This window comes from Anopheles coustani, chromosome 2 (genome assembly GCF_943734705.1).
Source record: "Anopheles coustani chromosome 2, idAnoCousDA_361_x.2, whole genome shotgun sequence".
Lineage (NCBI taxonomy): Eukaryota > Metazoa > Arthropoda > Insecta > Diptera > Culicidae > Anopheles > Anopheles coustani.
In genome coordinates this window covers 75000825-75023908 of record NC_071289.1, presented here as the reverse complement: position 1 = coordinate 75023908, position 23084 = coordinate 75000825, and the positions used below count along the sequence as shown (strand labels likewise).

Below are 23084 nucleotides of genomic sequence, written 5' to 3'. Positions count from 1 at the left end.
GATGATGGTTCTAAACGAATAAATTATGTTTCTACTTCTTGATGAGCCACAGCGCCGTGTTTACGTTGTATAGCTAGAGGCGCTGATCCGCGGGACAGTAGCGGGCGTTTCTACGGAGTAAAAGCTCTCTCGGTGTGACTTCAACGAGTCAGGGAACACGCGTCCCGTAGTGAAATGTGTTTCTAATATTTTTTCGATGCATGCCAACTTATCTTCCTTACATCTTTTCAGTTTCGTGTGTTTGTCTTTTCTTCCATTATCGATCTGATACTGTTCATGTACAACGCACGAAACAAATTCATTTCCTTCGCCTTGACCTATCTCCACTGGGAAAGGGTTATTTGCTTCAAAACCGTGAAACAAAAACGTGGCGAAAAATTGTACAAAATATTCAAAGTGACAGTTGCCTTCAAATATCAATGCTTTTGTAACGGAGGATGCGCTACCGCCGAAGTGCAAAAAAAACCCCGTCAAATCCAAAACTACAAGCAAGCCATGGAGTTTCCAAAACATCCTCTTTCAAATTTTACATAGAGCTGGAACCCGTTTTTCGATTGCCAAACAGGCATGCTAGATAGATGTACACTGTATAACATTTCTATACTACTGTACGGCACACAACTATCAACCGGCAATGTTGGTTCATGTAAAATGATTGCTCGTACGCACACTATGTAGTTGCATGAGGTGTGATTGCATTTATTTCCCCGCATTGGCTAATTTAAAAGGCGGTAGAATCAATCATTTTTACCTCAATTGAACACTGGGATTTCGCATTGATTCCAATTCGCAGAGTCCGGCACACCGTTGATAAACGAAAACTGGTGCTCGGGGTGTACGTATATACTGAGTATAATAGGAAAATGCACTTCAATTCGCTGCACCGGCCGCAGGTTTCGCCTTTGGCCATATAGTGTTTACCTCAAAAGAAGGTAGTAGCTAAGAATGGAGCCTGTTCACTAGAAAGCAAGTTATGATTCGCGATGACACACGTTGATGATCGTTGGAAGATGCGCTGCCGAATCCCAAACCCGAAGGCCTAGACTGCGTTGTTTCAGAGATGTTTTCTTTGTCACCTAACCGCTTTGCTAGGAATCGATTCGAATAAGACACGGACGGAAGTGAGCCGACTAAATCGATCGGATCAGGTTACATGCAGGTTTACAGTACTGCTGCTGCTGCATGTGCTACCTCCTTTGGTCACTATCCTGGTTGATGTCGTTTATGTGAAGTAGTTTTCCCGCTGCTGGTACAGTGGTAATGGCTCCGCCGGTGAATCCGTATCGTAGTCCTCCAGGTCTGACTCGTAGTTGTCCTTCTCGTCCACAGGTTTGCTACCGGAAGCACCTGCCGCACCGAACGCGCCACCACTTCGCCGCTTGATTTTCGACGGAAGCACGGCCGACGAATTTTCTGCTCGATGCGAACGGGATCCGGGAGAGGGGAGAAGTTTTATGAACAAACACATAAAGAGTACAGATTAGCATTTTCTACACTTTAGAAAGTCGGATACGCGACTTCACGATAGCTTACAATGCGCCTGCATGCACGTATAGAACGAACAACCGTTTGGCCAAATAGTTTCGAAATAGCAACCGCAACAAACGACATGCAATTGTTTTTCATAATCAGATTAAATAGATAGTTTTTTGTTGTTGCAGTACACAGATTTACCATACTTTAGCAGATGATGCTTTCCGTATGAGATGATCGTGTGTTTCTGTATGATCAATGGATGATGCAGTTGTAATTGATGTTGTATATTTCGTACAGCCGTTCATTAGCGTTCAATTCATTTTTTTTTTCTAGCTGTTGTGTGATAACTACAGCTCTTTGCAACAGATTAATTTTAAACAGTTCGATAGTTAAATCTTTCTTTTTTTTTTGTTATCAAACGTTGCCTATATTTACATAGGACGTTTAATGCCCTGATAGTTCGCGCACGGAGCGTCACCCCATACAAACCTTTTCTCACGTCGTTCGTGCCATACTTGGCCAGCGTCGGCGGCTTATCCTCTGCGTGAGTGTATGGTGATCGTGGTGGTGGTGGTGGTGTTAGAGTAATTGAAGAACGCAAACGTTTTGTGGGCAGGAAATGGATTAAAAGTGTCCGTTCAGTGGATCGAATTGAGTTATTGAGTGAAATGTTGGTTGATTGATTCAAAACAAACGAAAAGGGATACAATGCCAGTGCATCGCAGTGTGTCATGAGATGTGATGGGTGATGGGTGCAATTGCGCTTCACAACATCAACACAGCGAAATAACAGCAACAACAACAGAATGTAACAGCAACAGGTAATATTTGCGGCGAGGCGTTAAAGTTTTTGCCGGCTGTGCAGCTCCATAATCATTCTTTTTTTTATCCAATTCTCCATTGCATAGCAACGCCCCCCCAACACTATTGTCGTGATTAAAACTCGGATGCAAGCTAGCCTACTACTTGTGTGCATTAGTAGCTGAATGATGACTGGGGTTGCCTGGTATGAGAAGAAAAGAAAAACAAAAAAGAAAAAAAAACATACCAACATAAAACATAAACGTATGCAAGCAAAAACATTCAAAAACAAATAAATAATTTTTTATGATCATGATAGATACTTAATACTACAGGGAGTCTCTTAACAAGACTCGATGCCTTATTTTATGATTAAACTAATCAGTTTTATAAAAAAAAGGTGAACTCACAACTTGATTTACTGAATTATTAAACCTTAATTTAATGAACCAAAAAACAGTTTTTGAACTTTTGACTTATGGCGAAAAGAAGAGCTGTAGCAGCAACTTAAACCTTCCATCGTTCACTTTTATACTACTGAACTGTACTTCTTTTTTCTATTACTAAAGTCACATAAAAATTCTTGCTACAATAAATAATATTTAGAATATACGCTTGTTCTACACAATGATCTTAGCAAAGTAAACTTATGAGAAACATTATTGCTGATAGTGTGCATTGAGTATGATGGTTGATAAAATGAGGCAATAGTTTGCGTATATAGATGATAAAAGCTACAGTGTCAAACAATTAACATTAGGAACACACCGAGCTTGAGCACACTGACAAACTTGCAAATTAGAATAATTTTTTCTAGGCGTTTTAAAAAATGAAAGTCTCCTATGAGAATGAAGTTACAGCTACACTACAATACAGAATTGCTTTGAACACATTGCTACCACAAAAACAGATCCAAAAACAACGGCCACTAAAATAACGTGTGCAATTGGAAACGGTACCGGACATTCGGTAACAAGTAAAAACCAGAATCAATCTGTTTCGAGTGATCGTAATATTCTTTCCCCGGCTATGCACTTACCTGCAACAATCTTGCTCATCTGCATCACCTGTTGGGCCAGGATTTGGTTAAGCTGAATCAAATGTTCACGCTGTTTCTTCTCCACGTTCGGTACCGGGTTCGGACCGGTCTCCTACAAATGGATTAATGCATGATGTATATGCACAGAAGAGGACATAAAGCGCAGTGTTGTTTGCTACTTACATTGCCAGCTGCACCGCTACCGATCGGTGTGTCGGAGAGCATCTTTTTGATGGCTTCCACCTTCTCCTGGCGGCGCCGTTTCTCTTCCGGCGATAGCTCCGGCGTTTGCTCCGGCACGTAGCGCTCCGGGATGAGGATTTTGCTCGGAGCCGCCAGCAGCTTGTCGATGGTGTGCTCGGATATCTTCTCGCGCGGTCCTAGCGCCGACCGTACCACATCCGGTGCGTTCGATCGGGGTCTTATCGTGACCTCCAGATCGACATCATCGCGCGCCCGCCAGTTAACGTTCTGCAAAAGGGAGAAAACGGAAAAGAGACACAGTTATCGTTACCGTGCAAGGGGGATGGAGAAGAGATAGGTGTGTTTCGTAGGAGGTTAGTTACATTTTTATTCATGTCGTTTTCACTATGCATCAGCTCGATCGATTTCGCATTCACATGGTGGGGTGCCGTATGGTGGCGCCGTTTATCCTTCGGTACCGCGCGCCGTTGGCGATTCTGCTGAGCCTGGCGCTGCTGTTGCAAAAGTAGTTGTTGCTGCTGCTGTTCCGTCAAGGAAGTGCCGGCCGCTGATGATCCGGCCGACGCCGTGCCATCTAGCTTCGCATCCCGGGAGCTACCCGAACCGGAAGAATCGCCACTTGTTTCGCCAGTGGCCATAAGCATACCACCACCAACACCGGTGCTACTGCTGCTTCCACCACTACTGCCATTTCCACCCGCCCCGGTGGCCATTTCGTTTATAATCTGCTTTGCCGCCTCACTCTGAAACACTGGATCGAACTCCGGGCCAGCCGCGTTCAGACTTTGAATGGATTCCGTCTTTCGCTTCAGCCCCGTACTACCGGTAGTCCCGGTGGGATAGTTAATGCCTTCCTGATAGGAGGTCGTCATCGTCGTCGTTCGACCCGAGGAAGCACCGTTCGTGATGTACTTCGACTGCAGCAGACCCGGCTCGAAATGACCGGTGTACAGGTCCGCCTGTCGGTCGATCAACGACACGGGATAACTGTTGCCATTTGCGGACGCCACCACGCTGCTGTAGTAGTCGTTCATCATCAGGCGGCCACTGTCGATCGCGCCCATCGATCCTCCCATGCGTCCATCCGTCTCCGGACCTTGCACGAACAGCTCGTGCGTTTCGTAGCCGCGTGGCAGCGACTTGGCCCGCTGATAGTCCTCCATCAGCTGCGCCTCCTCTTCGAGCACCTGATCGAGGCTGAGCGCCAGATTGCGATCGTTCTTCTCCTTGTCGCGGGTGCGCCGTTCCGATTCACGCTTCACTATGCGCACGGTTTTGATTTCCTGCTGCTTGTCGATCGCCATCATTGCCGCACCATTGCCGTACCCATAGGCTCCACCGCCACCACCGATCGCGTACAGTTCGTCCATCGATTCCGCACCATCGAGCGATGGTTCGTGCGCACGACCACCGCTCGGAAGAAACAGATTCTGCATCTCATCGTCGATCGTCAGCACGCTGGACGAGGAAGAGGACATCGTGCGGTGATGGCCTGCGGTCGACCCGACCGACGACGCCGAACCATCCTTTCCTGCCGTTGAATCCAAATCTGTTTCCACCCACGACGATGAGTAGCTGCGCTTATGTTTCGACTTTAGCGATTGCTCTCGTTTATGCTGCTGCTGCTGTTGCTCCGATGGGTTGCCGTGTTCCGAATGCCGTGGATCCATTTGCATGGAACCTCCACCGACGTCCGCATTGCCGTAGGAGGTAAGCTGACGCACGGCTTGGCCAAGTTCTTGCCGTTGCCGCTGCATATCGCCAACGAGCAGCTTAGCCCGCTTCAGCTCAGACTCCAGCACGGCCGTCACCGAGCCGGTCACGTACTGACCATCCATCGGCGAGGCCGTATCGTAGACAGAGTGCATGGAACGGTGCTCACGCGTTGCCTGCAGCTTCTGACGGAGAACCAGTAATTCCTGCTCCAAGCGGGCGTTGGTGGAAACAGTTTTCTCTAATTTCTGCAAACGAAAAATAAATAAAAGAAGTGTTAAATGAAGATCAAATGATTCTCAAACATTTTCTGGGTTACCTTTGAGTTAGCCGCTAACAATTGATGCACGCGAGAAAGTTCCCGTTCCAGGTTGTGCTGCTGCTGCCGGGCGTTATCCATCGGCATCGGGATACTACTTCCGCCCTCGCGATTTAGCACGCGCGTTTTCAGCATTGCCAGGGCCTTTTCGAGATTTTCCTTGTCCCGCTGCAGTGCCTGCAGCGTACCGGATTCTTCCTGCATTAGCTTATCGATCTGGTACAGCTGTTGCACTTTGGACTGTGGGACCATGATCGAATCGATAGAGAATTAATTTACATCCTTCGTCATCCGTACAAACCAAACAGTTACCTGCAGCTCGACGTGGTTCGGGCTGGTGCGGTCCCACTGGCGCTGCTCCTCTTGCAGCAGTCGGCGCTCCTGTATGCGCTGGTTAAACTCCAACCGATCCAGCGTGGCCGATTCCGGGGATTGCAGCTGCTTCTTGCCGCCAACCGGGCCACGGTACAGACTGCCAAGCTTGACCATGTTGTCCACCAGATTGATCAACGGTTTCTCCTTCTCGTACTGCTTTTCCAGCTCCGTCAGCTGCTGCTTGAGGGCGTCCAGCCTCGCCAAGCTGTCCGCCTTACGCTCGCCTTCGGCGGTACGGATGAGGTTCTACCCAGGGAGAGCGGATAATTAGTTATTTTGTATATTTGGAAAAACATTTTCCACGAAGAAAAAACATCCACACCATTTTAAACCCGTTATGCCATAAACGTTCACATACTAGTTCTGTTGGGTTAGTTGTTAATGAATACCATAAAAATTAAAATCAATTTAAAATTAGATCATAACCAAACAAGTTACATTTCTTCTTTGGGCTGGTTAAAATGGTTAGAAGAGCACTTGGGTACCTTAACCCACCAAAAGCCATAGGTAGAGGAAGGAGAAAAGAATAAATCAAAATTAAAATAACCTGTAACGCGTGCATGTTCGTGCAGCATTGCTCGATCGAGCGGGCAGTCTGACTGTTTTGTCGTCGCAGTTGAATCAGCAAAAGGATCAATTCTTCATGCGTGCGATTCAACAAATCACCGGCGGACACATCCAGCGGCTGTGGGATATCGTAAAAGGAGGAGGGGGCACATAGCCATTTGTTATCCACATGAGACATTATTCTAATGAGGACTGAATACCTTTAACGATGTATGATATGTATTTTAACTTCGTTGGACAATAAACAATTTGAACTCTTCTGAATGGTTTATGGACTTCAGCTTGTCAAACTCTTGAGTTGAAATTTGTAGACGTAAAGTTTAGATTTTGTTTAACTACATCCTGTAGCGACGTCCATTCAAAATTCTTGTACACTTAAACCTCGACATATAATATTGGTTGAGGAACAAAAAATAAGAAACCAATAATCAGAAATAATTTAAAGCAAAAAATAAACAATATAAATACATCCAATTACCTAAAAACATAAGAACGAACAGTAGAAGGAAATAATACGAGTCTTATTGAGTCATGCTGTGAAACACATTTTCATGGTAGGGTATCCAATTATCCTCGAAGCTCGGAGTATTGGTAGGTAGAAAAAAGTGGCATGCAAATGTCTCACCTGCATCTCGCTGGAAGAACCGTGCTTGTGACGATCGTACAGACCACCACCTTGCACACCGAGAGCGGCCACCGCCGATCCGTTGTTGCTCCACTTTTCATCCATGCCATGCGTCGTCAAAGGAGCACCGGTCCCCGGTCCCACCACCATCGGCGACTGGGGTGACGCGTCCGGGTGCTGCTGGTCCTGCATCGTCGCCAGGCTGCGGTCAATGTTCTGCAGCTGATAGTGCTGCTGCAGGTTCAGCTCTTGAGCGCGCTGAAGCTGCGCCTGCGTGTACAAATCGTGCGTCGACTCGAAGCTGATGTCCGGCCGGATGTACTTCTCACCGCCCGGATAGTCGAGCATCATGGTTCCACCACCGCTACCGTCATAGTAGCCACCACCCTGGTGGTGTTGCTTGCCCACCACCGCTGCAAGGTAGGATGGATCCGATGGGTCCGGTTTGACGGTCAGCGGCACCTTGGGAATGTTGAACACGTTCCGCACGGATATGGAGGCTGACAGAAGGGAACGCATGGGACGCGAAGCAACGCGCAGAAAGGAAACAGATGGGGAAAACAGATAATTATTAAGTGTAATAACACTACGCATCCTGAAACGGTTCTCTAAACGACACTCTCCGGTGTCCGGATCGAAACACACAAACTGTACATTCAACATGCCTTCCACGCCTTTGGACGCAGGATAAATAAAAACCAATTTACAACACACATTCCTTCCACACTTTATACAAACTGCACGCACGGGGTTGATCGTTCGTTCTTATGTATTTACAGATTTGTGATGGTATTCTACATTGCTTACTGCTAGAAACGCCGTTAATCACCTTCCCTTACAAACGAATTAGCCATTCCTAGCCACCTTTTGTCGTATTTTGGCACTAATTTTCGCGTTCCTAACTGTTCTCTTCCCCCGGTGGGGTTCACCCTTGCAACTCGTCTTAAAGTTTCTCACTTTCGCTGTACATGGTAGTATGGGGCCCCAGGGAGGGTTTTTTAAAAGTGAGAAAGAAAACGACACCGGATGTCACAGTAAAAGTCGTTCCGATAAACGATTGTTAAAACTAATCCCTCTTCGATCGCCACGTGAACATTGTTAGTAAGAGAAAAGTAAAGCTAATGCAAAATAAAACAAATCTAAGAAAAAAGGGTATATACAGGGCGAATGTACCAGTGTGGGCCACCATAAAAATATATCAAATTATTAGGACAAACCTGGATAGATTTGCCCTCCACGAGCGCTTTACTAGAACCATAAAAAATAATCTGAACCTTTCGATTCAATATGGCGTACACTGGTACACTTTCCCTCCTTTTGTAATTAACGTTAATGCTTTAAAAGGTGAAAATGAAAGACAAAAGTAATAAAACATATGTAAATTATTTAAATTTACACACAACCCTTCACCACAAGCGCGGCATTCGCACCAAAAAGGGCTAAAAAAGTGCGGTTTATCACTGATTGAAGGTAAACTAATTAACAATCTACATGGCTCGGATTGATCTGTGGTTCACAAAGTCCAACTACCGGGACAATAAAAGCCCCTCAGCAGCAGATCCCACCACTCTTCCCTCTGCCGCCGCCGCCACCACCATCACTTCTTCATCGTGGTGGTTTACGGCTCCACTTGTACTGCTTGGGTACTTGGAATTGTTGGGCACTTTGGTGCGTCTCTCCGACGGTTCACTGCTGGAGAGTTCCGGAAGGGCAACGGGTGACGCGTTGAAGCGTGCGCCATTCTGTGGATCAACCGAAACCGTAAGTAGGTCTGCTGCGTTAGTGAATGGGCCCGACTGCGGGTGGTGTTGGTTGTAGAAACTCGTGCCAACTGGAGGCAAGCCCATCTGCTTCCCAGGTTCATTCATCCCAGGTCCACCGGCAACGGCGCCGGTGCTACTGAACGCAGAAGAGGCGACCCCGTACGACTGCCCCGGTGCCATAGTACCCTTGCCATAGTTGGTGGAACCATTGTTCACCAGCCCGCTGGACATGAGATCCCACTGACGGATCGTTTCGCGGTTGATATCGTACCGGCTGATTTCGTCGCGTAGCACCTCGTACACAGCATCGGACGACGGTTGTGACTGTGGCGGATGCGTGGACCAGCGGCTGTCACGAGCGGTCGTGTCAGCAGATGCTACGTTGCTGGCCAGTTGAACGTAAACATCATCGTCGTCCCCCGCGTTAGCCGGTCCCTGGCTCTCATCCCGATTCGCTGCCAGTGCGGATCTTGGCGTCGACGTACGTAGGATCGATTTTGTGACGATTGGTGATTGAGCGCCCGAAACACCGGCCTTCAGTGCGATGAGGTTCTCATTGACGTACGTCACATCTTTACGGTTGATCTTTACAGTCGGTTTTTTAACCTCCGCGTTCACTTCACTGCCATTGTCATCGTCTCCCGTACGCTCCGGTTGTTGGTGGTGGTGATGGTGGTGGTGGTAGTTGACCGTTTTCGCCAGTACTACGGCCGATGGTGTAGCACGTACCGAGCCACCACCCACTCCCAGATGATCGAGGTTGTCCATCGATTTGGCGTGGATGTGTGAAACGCGCCGAAGGTTGTCACGCCAAAGGGTGTCCTCTTCCCACAGCTGATCGCCGGACGAAATATGGCCCGCGGAAACGAGAAGCTGCTGGACGATACTGCTGTTGTTGCCACTGTTACTGCATCCGGACACAGACGGTGCCCGATCGTCACCGCTATCATCACCAACTTGCATCATCGATCCCATCGATCGTCGGTGGTGACTGTTTACGACACCCTTTCCGGCCGACGACGAAGACGAGGTGGCACGGGTCAGCGTGGAGGACCCACTGGCAACACCGGACGACGAGGCCAGCGAAGCGGCAATCGTTTTGTTTACATCCTTCTGGCCGATTCGGTCCGATTCGTAGATGTTCTTGCGATCGATGTCGGCGTGCTTCTCCGTGGCGGACGCGTGCACCAACAGGTTGGCCGTCTTGAGTGTGTTCGTGAGCGGATTGTGGATGTGGAAGATGCCCGCCGCCTGGCGTCGTATGCCTCCCGGGTCTCGCTGGTTGTTCAGCGTGTCACCTCCACCCGCTCGCAGTGAGGTCATTGTCGTCGGCGTTGTGGATACCATGGCCGCTGCCGATGCTGCCCGAGAGCTTCCGTTGCTACTTCCACCACCGTTGCTACGATCGTTGCTCGTCGTCCGCCGATGGCGCTGTTGTTGACTGTCTTCCATTTGCGACCGCTCCTCCAGTTCTTCCTCCCCGGTGCGTGCCTGCAGATCGGAGTAATAATACGGTGCGCACTCGGACGAAAGGGTGCTATTGTTGCGACTGTGCGTGGCCGTCGTTCCCCCACCGACCGTGCGACTCGTTCCGCCACCATCCGTCGGTGTGATCGTCCGGTTGGACATGGTCGAGCGTGCGTAATCGAACCGAACCGTGCAGGAACTGCGCTGATCGAGATCCATCGCCGACGAGAGTGACGCACTGTCCACGTCCAGACTGTGGCCCTCGGGAACCGTTCCGAGGTACTCCGACTGGCAGCGGGCATCGTGCAGGGATAGGTTTTTCTCCCTCAGCGGGCTGAGGATGGTTCCGCCGGCCGACGACGGTGGCCGGGAGGAGGGAGACGACTCCACCACCACACCACCCACGATCTCTACGTTTTCGTAGTAGATACTGTTGTCGTGGCCATTCTGGGACAGGTTCGATGAGGCGGTGCTAAGGAAGTGCATCGAATACTCACCACCGGGAACACTGGCGCCGCCGGAAGCACCGTCATCGAGTTCCGCGGCGCGATCGTACGGCTGACTGCTGGCCACACTACCATCAAAGTCGACTCCACCCCCCGTGCCGTCCACGAGTGCCATTTCGATCGAGCAGTTCATCGAGCTGCCCGATATTGGCCTCCGTTTGTTTCTTACCGAGACGTCCATGCAGGACCGGCTGCGCCATTCGATGGATCCGCTCGTCTCCGAGAGCGTGATCGAGCTGCGCGTCGACGAATCGTCCCCGCGTGCAGAAGTCCCCGCCGTCGCCACACCGCCACCACTGGGGCGCCCTTCCCCGCGCAACAGAATCTCGTACTCCGAGGACGCGTTCGAAACGCCATCGTAGCAGCGATCGTGCACAAAGCTCGGAGAGTCGTGGCGCGCCGGTTGCTGGTGGTTCGGTGTGCCGAAGATAATGCTGGACCGATTGGACGATATGCTGCCACTCTCCCGGCGTAAACCCGCCCCCGCTCTGCTGTTGTACGATCCCTGGAAGTTTATCGCGACGCCGTCACCGCCTCCACCGTTGCCCAACCCGGCGAGAAGGCTTTGCACCGATTGGCGTTTCTCCTGCGCGTGGCTTCGGATCAGGTCGATCGCATCGCTCGACCGAAACCGCTCCCGGCTACCGTACCGTGCCATCATCATCGTTCCCGCCAGGTCGTCTCCCCGAGCACCGCCATCCGCTTCGTCCAGGGGAAGCGAAGAGATTGGAATCGGTGGTGGCGATACGATCTCACTGTCGGAGCTGTCGAGCAGCGTGTCACTCCCAGTACCGGTCGTGCCGTGGCCAGCGACACCATACGATGTACTTCCTCCCCCGCTGCCCCCGCTCGCACCCAAATAGTACGATGCTGGCCGGAACGTATCCGAAAGGCTAAACCGTGACCGAGCCGACGCCGTTTTGGCCGACAGCAGGTCCGTGGCCGCAACCGATCCACCTCCGGTCGACATTTTCTTCTCCTTCCCGCCGCCCCCTTTCTTCTTGCCCGCGCGCTGCAGTTTGCCCTCGCCTGAATCGTTGTTCGTCTGTTTCGAAGAAAGCGCCATAACGTCGGAGTCGCTATCGCTGTCATCGCTCTTGTTGTTATTACTGCCGCTCGACTGCATCAGGATGTCGGGCCAGTTGTTCTTATCCTTTTTCTTCTTCTTCCCCAGTCCCGTTGCTCCACCCGATGCACCCCCACCGCCTCCCGCGCCCATCACATTCTTCATTCTCCGACCGATAGTACCGAATTTCTCCGGCTGTTCCTTTCCCTCGACGTTATGGTTCGGCGTTTTCATCTTCTCCTCCGCCTCGAGGTAAGCCCGGCCATTTCCGTCGTGCTGCTTGAGCGTGGTTATGCTGCTGTGCAGCTGTGACAGCTCCATGTACAACGGCTCCGAATCGATCAACTTGGTTCGCTGATCCTCCGCCGTCGAGCGACCGAACAGCTCACCGTCCGCCTTCTTCGCACCTCCTGTCGGAAGGGGTGGCGGAACCATAATCATCTCGTAGGTCGTCGCACAACCACCGCCGCCATTCCCACGCAGATCGTCCGCAAACACACTCTTCCCCAGCGTGCCCTTGGTCATCTCGATGTACGTGCTCTCGTCGTACGCATTGCTGCTGCAGATCTGCATCTCGTTGCTGCTCTTCTGTATTGAGTCGAGGATGTCCATGGCCGTGAGGCTCTCGCATGGGCGTAACCGGCCGCCGCCCCCCGGTGGTGGCTGATTGCCAATGCTAATACTGTTCGCTCGGTTCATCATCGCCAGCGTTGTGAGGCTGTTCGCCGAGCTGATTACGCTCTTCCGCGGCGTCATCGGCATGTAGTGACCTTCGAGGATCTGCAGCGAAAGCTCATCATCGATCTCCTCCCGTACGAACGGCGGATGGTCCCCGACGGACGTGGGTTCCGTCCTTCGATGCTCCTGATTCACGCCCTCCGACGCAGGCTGCTCACTGGCGTCGTGCTGCTGCTGCAACGCCTCATCCAAATCTTCATCCGTGTACTCGAATATATCGTCGTCGGCATCCTCGCCGGCACTTTCTTCCCCCAGCACTTCCCTCCCGATCGCCCCGACCACATCCAAGCTACTGTTTGCTTCCGCAGGGACATCATCAACATCGTTCGATTTACTTTGCAAAGAACCCACCACGCTCAGGGGCGTTGTTTGCTTGTAAACCGGCACGTACGCTGCGATCGGCCCGGGGGAGGCCATTTTCGTTCGCTGACCCAAAGATTGACCTCCCACCGATGGGTGGTGGGGGGACTTACCATTGCCCGTACCATCACCGGTGTTAATGCTATCGCGATCGAATGTAATACTACTGTGGTTATCTTTCACCCGTCCCGGAATTCTACCACTACTACTTTTGCCACCGCTATTCACATGGCGCTCGAAGAGCTCCTTCGCGCGCTCGTGCCGTTCGGCGCTCGCCGTCGGTAACCCTTTTCCATTTTCCCTCCCAAAGCTGTTCCCCTTCGTCTCGTTCCTATCTTCTTTTGGTGCCGCCTTTATGAAACTGTTCTCATATACATTCGCGTCCACGCTCAGGTTCGGGCTTGCGCTCGCGCTGGCGTGGTTCACTAAGCTATCCTCGTAAACGGCATCCTCCTCCTCGTCCTCGACTCCCTCCGGCTCATCCTCTGCCTCGGCCGCCTTCTTTCTCCGATCGCCGAGCATGGCCGGGAAGAGGATCGCTACCTTTGCCTGCCCTTTCTCATCACGCCCATCCTCATCCTCATTCTCGTGCTCCTGCTTACTGTGTCCTGTCCTGCTGCTTAGCCGCGGATCTGCCTCCCCGCCACCAGCGTGCATTCCTCTAACGCCAACCTCGGCCGTGCTGCTCGTACCCCCGGTGGTCACACTGTGGTTGCGTTGTGTTAGGATATGTGCCGATGATTGTGGTGGTGGTGGTGGTGGTGATGGTGTTGGTGGTGTTGGTAGTGGTGGTAGTGGTTTCGGTGACGACGGTGCTTCCGCTTCCACTTTGCCGGAAGTGGCGATACTAACAACGACTGGGGACGACCTTCCTGCCGGCGTAAAATTTCTTCCATCTAACACGATACATAAGAAACACACACAACAGCAACGAAACGAATGGTATGAGATATAGGTTGTTGTCAGACCCACTCAGTCCCTCTCTCCACCTGCCCACACTACTACGCTGCCTCTAAACACTAAGGGGGTCTCTCTGTGAGGTAGGTACATCCACCAATAACCCGGCAAAAAGTCTATCTCCAGCTCCAGGAGAGGAAAGACAAAGACAAGCCCCTCGAAAGACCGATTTTACCCGAAACCTTGGTTAAGCTAACAGACAGTTTGTTTGGAAAAAGAACGGATGTACTATAGGGACGGAGGGAAACGGAGGAGTGGGAGAGTTAATCTCAATTCAGTAAGCAACCTTTTTTCCTTTCCAGTCATGAAGGGGGGCAGATTTTCCCACTTTAGGAATAGCATCCTCCCTTTACTAGGTTATCAATACTCTCTTTTGCGTTACCTTCAAACACTGGATTGCAGATGGTAGCGGAGGAAACTAGTAGTAATAAGATAGTAATGTGTTTAATGGAAAGAGAAAGGGTAGTATTAGTACTAAGGTACACCTAATAGACACGGTCACAGATATATTCTCGGATACACCGTTCCTCAGGATTCAGGATTTGCTTTTACCAGACTGTATACACTAACTTCCCTATCCAATCGATGGGGGAGGTCCGGTACGGAGGGGCTTTGGTTGGTTTTAACAAAAATTTTAAAAAATATACAAAGACAACACTTTTTATTTCAAAATTTTCACATCATTCTCATACCTCTGTCACTCTTTTCTCAATCGTGACAATCGTTTTGCTTCTACGCTGTTGGCAGGAAGGTCTCGCAATCGTTGTACGGTACCCACAGACGACACATGGAAATCAAGAATCATGGGAATAGAAAGTGAAACAAAACAAAACAAACTAAACGAACCACCATCACGCGCATCACGCACAACACAAACGCAATACAACATACAACCGCCGCTTCTGCTCTAACAAAATGCAATAGACTCCACGTGGGAGACATTGGAAGACAAGAACAACCGCGTTCCGTTTAAAAATTGTTCGCGAATGACAAAATACCCACACAAGTAGATGCGCCTTTATTGTGAACGACATATGTATATGATTACTCAATAGCGTACAGCTTTCTAAGCAAATCCAGAATGTTCTAAAGGAAAAAAGGCATAGTATTTGGATGAAAAACAGGGAAGTGGTAGGAAGGTAGGAAAACTGAAATTGAAGCTAGAATAGTTTTAACATATAGAGAGATACGAAATGCAAACATTACGAAACGAAAGGAGGGAAACGAAGATGAAATGTAGACGAATAGAACCCGGAAGCATTACGATTACGACTGCAAAGATACTTCAACTAACCAACTAATATGATTTCGATTTCGATTTCGAAAGATTTTCATTTTGTTTTTCAATTTCGACATAGAGAAGAGAAATAATGATCGTTACCGTCAGTTGTCCCACAAGATCATTCCTGTGTACTAAGAGAAATCTCACAAGATGAAGGATAGCACTATGAGGAAGGCATGCACAAACATTCAAAACCCGAACAGGGAGTGTTTGGAGGTACAGTTAACTAAATAAAAAAATTTTTTGCTAGGAAGTACACAAACATACACACACACACAGTTGGTAGGATGCGCTACAAAAGCAATAGTAAAATCACAAAACACACAGCTATAGGAGACATGAAGAAGGATAGGATAGTACGCTTCAGCAAGCTGAACTAATTGTTAGGCCACTGTGGCAGTTATCTTGAATCGGCATCGTTATCAAGCGTTTGACGCTCCTCCTGAGAGATTGCCACCTACCTTCATCATCCGAAGAGTAGCTGTTGTAGTCGCCGTTCAGCTTCATCTCGCTGCCGTAGGCCGCCTGTTGCGCGATGTTAAGCGTGCTTCCACCGTGTCGCTCCGTTCCTCCACCACCCCGGACAGTCCCAACCCCCGTCAAGTCACCGGTAGACTGACGTTCGTAGTTTGTCGCGTAGTAATCCCCCCGAAGCAGTGCGGAATCGCTCGACTTCAGCCCGTAGATTTCCTCATGGCGTCGCTCGGCAGCAATGAGGCTGGCGTGCGAGCCCGGATCTAGCGATTCGGCCGAAGCCATCGATGCCGAATGCTGGCTAGTGATTTTCTTCGTCAGCGGCGACTGGAGCATCCGTTGCTTCCACTCCAGCAGTCGCTTCATCGATTCCTCCCGCTTGCGCTCGCCGTCCCGCAGCGAAGCGTCCTCCTCCTTGCGCGGCAACCGGGCGCTGGCCGAGCGGGCAAACTGTTCCTGCTGCTGCTGATGGGAGAAGCCTTGCTTCTTGAGACTGCTCACCGACGGACGACCTCCACCGGTCGGCCGCTCGGTGGTCGACGGTCGGGGCATACTTTGCGTACCCTCCGGGTGGTGGTAATCGGCTTCCGCATGCTGTTGATGCTGCTGGTGCTGCTGTTGCGTTGGGAGCAGTTTACCGCTTCCACTACGGTACAATCCATCCCGGGGCATCGTTCCGCCAGTGAACAATCCTACAAAGAAACAGGTTGTGATTTGGAAAATATTTAAATAACCCTATGTTTTAATCATAAACTCATTTCCTTCACCATTCCTACCTTGAACGTCATCGGATCGTTGCTTTCGCGAAACGCCGGTCGACGACGCGGCGGCATTGTTCGCCCGCTGCAGGTACGATGCACTCTGGAGGCGCATCTTTTCGGCGTAGCTTGCCTCGGAGTAGTAGTAATGGTCTGGCGTGCGGTTGATGTCGAGGCTCGACTTTGGTCGTGGGGTTCGGAGGGCCGGGCTCGGTTCATCGTTGGTGCTGCTGGCCGCCGGGTTCATCGGATGGCGCGTCTCGTAGTCGAGGAAGTCGGCCGAATGTGGCCGGGGAATGTTTGGTGGAATGGGCCGGGCACGCATCTGGACGTGCTGTTGCATCGGTGTCACTGGAGCGTTCTAAAAAGGGGAAGTATGTTAAACAAAAGTTTAAAAATATAATAATCGAAAGGTTGTACCAAGGAAAAAGAAATAAATACTCTAGATAAACTCCATTTAGCACTTTAATGTCATTAAGCTCATGAATTTGGCATTGATGAACAGTACGGATTCGAATCATTATGTAGGATAAATGTAGATTCCCTAACATACGTTTACTTTTAGTTGAAAAAATTAAAATAGCATTAAAAACACAAAGGTTTTTCCTAAAATTCAAACCGCCATTATTGCACACACATTTTAAAACTTTTTGCATATTCGAATAAATCATTTCCAAACTTTTTTACACGTATACAAATCAACAAAAATCGTAATGTCAATTATGTTGGCTTTCTTGCACGTAGTTTGGCTGCTACAAAGCGCGATTTCTTCAAATTAAACGTACGTTCACCTCTGCCTAATGAACATGTCGTCATGTCGCTTCCAGAGATCGGCTGGGAATTTTTCTGAAATCACCGTGGCGCAAACCGTGGCGACTAGAAATCAAACTATCACCTCACGCATGGTAAATGCGTCCATTACTTGCGCACATAGAGTGAAATCGGGCGTAAATAAATGAATTCGTTCCACGTTTCTATTCGCCCGGGCAAAGCATTTCGTTCCCATACTTAGTTGAAATTAAACCTTTTCTCAATGGTTGAAAAAATGCAACCAAAGGCATACATTGTGTCTCGCCGGGGTCTGTGGTATATTAACCCCACTTCGGACCATTGTGAAACCAACAACGTTTTAAGTCCCATCGAACGAAGTGAAGCACACAATGAAGGTTTCTATGAACATTTAAAGACACATTACGATTTTCGTCGCCGGAAAGTAACCATTTTACGTAAATCGTAAAGACGGATACATTTTCTAAACGTTTAATCATACTTAAAATGAGTTCCTTCCCTCAGTGAGGTAAAAATGCAATTGACCTGTAATACGAACCTGATCTTGTAGGAAAAGAAATTTGGAAAAAATGTAAGATCGTATCAAACCAAACTCATAATTTCCATGATCATGGTTTTATGGAAATATTTTAACTGAGATTATTTCTTACACTACATAGCCTTTGATTACTTTACATACATTTGGTGCAATCCGAACGCATTTAAACTATAATTATCAGCAGTTGAAGAAGTGACCACTTTTTCTTAACAGGCCCGTTATGCCCCGCTCGCCCCTATACACTTTCAATTGAGCTTACACTTGCAAATAAACTCATACAGTACGGTTATTGTCATAGGAAAAGACCCGTATACCCATACGAACCAATCATACTTCTGACGATTCATTGAGCAAACAGATCTTTTTGCACCTGATTCGATTTGTTGTGAATCGCGCTTTACGGTTAACTATCAATTTCTCTTCCGCGGCGGATGGAACGATCATTTTACTAGTCTCAGCAACGATCCGTCTTGAAGTGGGAAAAGTCGTGTCTCGCATAACACGGAACACTTCCGTGGTGCACAAGTAGTATAACTGGATAAGCACTTGCTCACTTGAACAACAGAGGAAGATCGGTTAAGGGAGGGCATTATAGGAAACTAATTTTCACCCCTCCTCTAGAGCACACACACACACACTTACCTCGAACGGGTTGGCAGAGTACATGGTTGTAGTGTTTGCCTTGAAAGGAGGGAAAGCTCCATTGCTTCCGTAGTGCTGGGGACTCGTTGGTCGCTTGTAGCCGGTGGCGCCATCCCCCTCACCTGGCCCGGACGAGCCCGCGTTCGAGGGTAGCGACTTGGACAGCATCGTCAGGTTGTAGATGTCCTCGTAGTCGGACATGTGCTTCGGGTCGATGCCCGCGTTTCCCGGCGGACCGTACGTGTCCGGCGTGCGCCGATCGTTGCTGGGATAGAGAAATGGGTTGGTACCGGCACCGCGCGCCATTTGTCCATGCATTGGAGACGCTTGCATTCCCTGTTGCTGCTGTTGCTGCTTGGTGGCGTTGAGCTGCTGCTGCTGTTGCTGCTGCTCGATCAGCTTTTGTATGTACAGGTCTCGCTCGATGCGCTTCGGGTCGCCGTAGATGGCGTTCGCCGTCAGCATGGTTTGTCCTCCCGCCCGGTTTACCAGCAGCCCGGTGCTGCCTGACGCTGCCGCCGCGAACTGACCGGGTGTGGCCATCTGGTGTTGCTGGTGCTGGTGCATCATCTGCTCGTAGCGATCGTGGAGGATCGTGTGCTCGGGGCTGGGAGAGGAGTAGCCGGCATCGTTCACGCGTCGCGGTTTCGGAGGCGCATTGGCGTAGAGCGGTTGCGGTAAGGGCATGCTTTCGTTCGCCTGATGGGACGCTCCCAGGCCACCACTTCCGCTGCTTCCGCTGCTCGCTTGCTGTATGAGTTTGATCGTGTCGTTCGAGCCTTGCGAGCCTTGCGGACCACCGACGGTTCCACTCGAGTCGCTGGAAAGCAGCTCCCCCTGTCCCTTTGTCAACCCGCCGTGGTGTTGCTGCGGCTGGTACGGTTGCTGATGCTGCTGATGTTGCGCGAGTGCCATCGAAACCTCCGCGTCACCCGGTCCGCCCTGCTGGATCATCATCGTGGCCAGCGTGAGGGCGCGCACCCACTGGCTCATTGCTTCCCCGTTCTCTGCCGCGAACACGAACGTGCGCATGTTGGCGTGCTCGCACTTGAACGCAAACTTCCGATAGATCTTGTCCTCCGGGAAGCAGGCGGACACCTTGTACGACGGCAGCAGCACCGTGCCGAGCAGCTTCTCCTCCTCCTGCCCCTTGTAGTAGTACAGCACGTACTCGGACAGGACGAACCAGCGGCGGCGCCACACCTTCAACCCATCCGAGCCCTGCTTGTACAGCCACCCGGACAGTGCGACGGGTGCGTTTGCTGGCCGCTTCGTAACCGGCGACTTGAGCGTATGCTGCTGGCCACCGCTACTGCTGCTGCCTCCACCGCTGCCTCCACTGCTTTTCTTCCGCTCGATCGAATCGTGCGACGGGCTCGACAGCGTATCCGAGGGGGACGACTTCATCCCGCCCGCGGCTGCAATCATCGAGCTGATCTGCGTCTGGCAGGCCTGGTTCACCACCTGGCCGGGAATGTTCTGCTGGATGATGATCTCGTTCGGGCCACCGGTGCCACCACCCATCGGAGACGGCCCGACGGTCGAGAAGCCACCGGTTCCCTTCTGGTAGAGCGACTCCTCCTCGCTGTAGAGCGACTGCTGCTGGTGCGCGTGATCCAGCGTTCCCTGGTAGGAGGCGGATGGTGCGTGCGTCCGTGGCAGCATTTTGTCCGTCTCGGTGGCCGCCGGTTGGCAGTGGTTCATCAGGTTCAGACTCGACGGTGGCACGTTCCGGCTCTGGTGCGAGCCGCCCGCCGTCGTGTACCGTTGCTGGTGTTGCTGCATTTGCTGTTGCTTCATCGATTGTTGCATTTGCTGTTGCTGTTTCTGTAGCTGCTGCTGCTGCTGCTGTTGTTGAGCTTGTTGCTTTTGCTGCTGCTGTTGCTGCTGAGAATAATGCATTTGCTGCTTCTGCAGCTGTTGCTGCTGCTGTTGAGCTTGTTGTTGCTGCTGCTGTTGCTGCTGCTGCTGCTGCTGTTGCTGTTGCTGAATCTGCTGCTGGTGATGCTGGGACAGATTCTGTAGCAAGTTTTGCTTCAGGTGGTAGTTCGGCACGGGCGGGTTCAGCTGCTGCCGGAGCGCGAACGTTTGCTGCTGGTGCGCGATCGCCTCGGTGGCCGTTTTTATCTGCTGCTGGATTTTTTCGCGCTGCAGCTGCTGAAACTGCAGCTCAAGCTTCGACATCGGGGCGCCACCGGAGATGGTGGCGCTGCTGCTTGCCATCGAATGTGGCGTGCCAACGGCGGCAGCGCCCGGCGGTCGTTGGTACAGTCGCTCCCGCTCACCACCACCACCGCTGCCTCCGCTCGACGGTGAGCTAACCCGGTACAGTTGCTGCTCGAAGGCATAGTTGTTGCCACGGTACTGCTGCTGCTGCTGCTGAACCCCCGGTTGGTGCAGATGATGATGGTGCGGGGTTGCACCGCTCGCTGACGATAGGTCCCCCGTGTCCGCCGTCGCACCGTAGAGCGCCACCCCGCCACTGTTCGTGCTGAGCGACGACTTGGGGCTTCCGGTGGAGTACGGCGAGCGGAGGGCCGCCGACGGGTGGTTCAGCTGGGCGAAGTTGGTCGCCGTCGTCGCAAAGCTCTGGTACTGCGAGGGACCGCCACTCCCGACGAACATCGGCGACCGGCCTGTCGTCCCGTAGTCGTACCCTCCTCCTCCTCCTCCGTGGGGTTGTTGCTGAAAATGTTGATGATGGTGTTGGCCCTGCTGCGATGGGCCCTTCATCTGTGGCATCGGAGCCAAATGGGAGTTGGCCTGCTGCAGTTGCTGCAGCTTTTTGCTCTCCATCGTCGTGAAGGTGGGTGGATCAATCCTGACGTGTGGGGGAAGTGGATGAGAAATCAGTTAGTGTTGATGGCATAGAACATGCTGGTGGATTTTACTTCGACAAAACAACACGAAAATACGAACGAAAAAAAAGTAACATCACAAAAACTCTTTGCAACAACATGAAAACAATCATTTTCGCATCACATTACACACACGCCGTGCAACACACACCACAAACAAACACAAACACACAGAGTTATGAAGCGGTGCTAGGCAAGCTTACCAGTCCCACAATTGCCACAGGCAGCTAAACATGATTCTTTCGAGATGCTTTTCTTGTTTGGAGCTAAACTTCTACGGCCATCTTGCTAGTTGCACGGCAGAAGACTAATACTTCACACGCACATCACACACTCGGGAAAAGGGAATGCTGCACGCCTTGGGTCGGGAAGGAATAAACAAAAATCACCTTAATCTCCAGCACCGGCTGCGTAAGAAATTCCCTGCGAAATTGTCCTTTTCACGTTTGGAACAGTTTTCTACACACACACACGCCCAAAAACACACCCCCCGGTATACTAGAGAGTATACCATCCAGAAGTCCACCAAAAAGTTTCCGAATCAGCATCCACTCACTCCTCGTCAAAGTTGTAACCGAAAGAAAAATGTGTTCCTCGTAAAGGGAAAAGCGTGTCATTTTGCGAGAGTCACATGCACGCACACGGTACTGACTGCTACTGCTGCTGCTGTTGCTGCTGGACAGCATTCCTTCACACCCTGCTGCATTGGCCCACTCCACAAAACACACTGCAGCATAAAAGCGCGATAATCGGTAAAGTTATGCTAAATCGTAGCACCCCGCATGATGCATGCTGATGCTGATGCTGATGATGCTGGGCCTACTACAACCACTTGGCGACGGAAAAGCGACCGACCGAGCGGCGACTAATTTCATGACCCACTTTTTTGCCAGCTTTTTCCCGCCAGCACCAACCTCCAACCTCTCCCTCCCCCGGGCAGCTTGCTCTCCGCCCGGATTGGGCGGTTGTTCCTTTGGGCAGCCCCTTAAAACCCGGACACGGTCGACGCGTGTTTTACACGAAAACGTGACCCGAATGCGACGACGTGTGCGTGCATGTGCGTGTGTGTATGTGGGGATATGTGTACTTGGAACTTAAAGAAATTCCTTTGCTGTTCGATTCCCGAATTCTACCGCGCGGTCGAGTCTAATGCTGAAGGGATAATTTGTCAATCAAACTTTTTCCGTACTCTGCACAACGCGTACACTTTCATTTCATTCCTAATACAACCGTTCCGGGGAAAGAGGAGAGGAAACCACAAATCCAAGGGAATGGAACTGGGTAGCGTTTGAATCGGATCGCCCGAAAAATGAAACCCGAACCCCGAAAAGTACTTTCACTGCACCGTAATCGATACTAATTACCGAGATTTCCCTCGGAAAATCGCGAGCCCCCGTCACTGTCGCTCCCGGACAAACGGGAAATGGTCAAACGCGCACCAGCACCGTCCACGGTTATGTGTCCATCGCCATCTGGTTTCTCTCTCTTTTCCACGCCAATTGGCTCGCTCTTTTTGGTCCTCCTCTTTCCCCCATTTCCACGATGAATGAAGTTTTACTATACGGTGTGAGAAAATTACGATAAACAACACGAGCGCGCGCGGCGACGCAAAAGGAAAACCTTCCTCTGAAAAGGGAAGGTGCAGTGGATGGGGAAAAGCACCGACACGGGAGCGGGACAGGGGGGAAACAAATATACTGATTTATGATGTTTTCCGTCCCGCGGTCCACGGTTTTCTTGCAATTTTGACAGATTAACCATGCCTAA

General features: G+C 50.8%; 1 protein-coding gene across 1 annotated transcript; it reads right to left on the bottom strand.

Moving 5' to 3' along the window:
- Positions 1-1222: 1222 nt before the first annotated feature.
- LOC131265015 (uncharacterized) lies at positions 1223-21552 on the bottom strand. Its single transcript, XM_058267277.1, has 14 exons — positions 21521-21552; positions 18460-21280; positions 16509-16851; positions 15720-16424; positions 13828-13915; positions 8756-13725; positions 7120-7619; positions 6475-6612; positions 5865-6173; positions 5553-5792; positions 3883-5481; positions 3500-3787; positions 3317-3428; positions 1223-1413 (listed from the first exon to the last, which is right to left on the bottom strand). Exons 1-14 carry the CDS (start codon positions 21550-21552, stop codon positions 1223-1225), a joined length of 12336 nt encoding a protein of 4111 aa, XP_058123260.1.
- Positions 21553-23084: the final 1532 nt, after the last annotated feature.

Coding starts and splice junctions, on each gene's coding strand:
- LOC131265015 (XM_058267277.1), bottom strand. CDS start 21,552: ATGTTTAGCTGCCTGTGGCAATTGTGGGACTG. Junction 6,613..7,119: donor GTTCTTCCAGCGAGATGCAG/GTGAGACATTTG, acceptor GATATCCCACAG/CCGCTGGATGTGTCCGCCGG. Junction 5,482..5,552: donor TGTTAGCGGCTAACTCAAAG/GTAACCCAGAAA, acceptor TTTCGTTTGCAG/AAATTAGAGAAAACTGTTTC.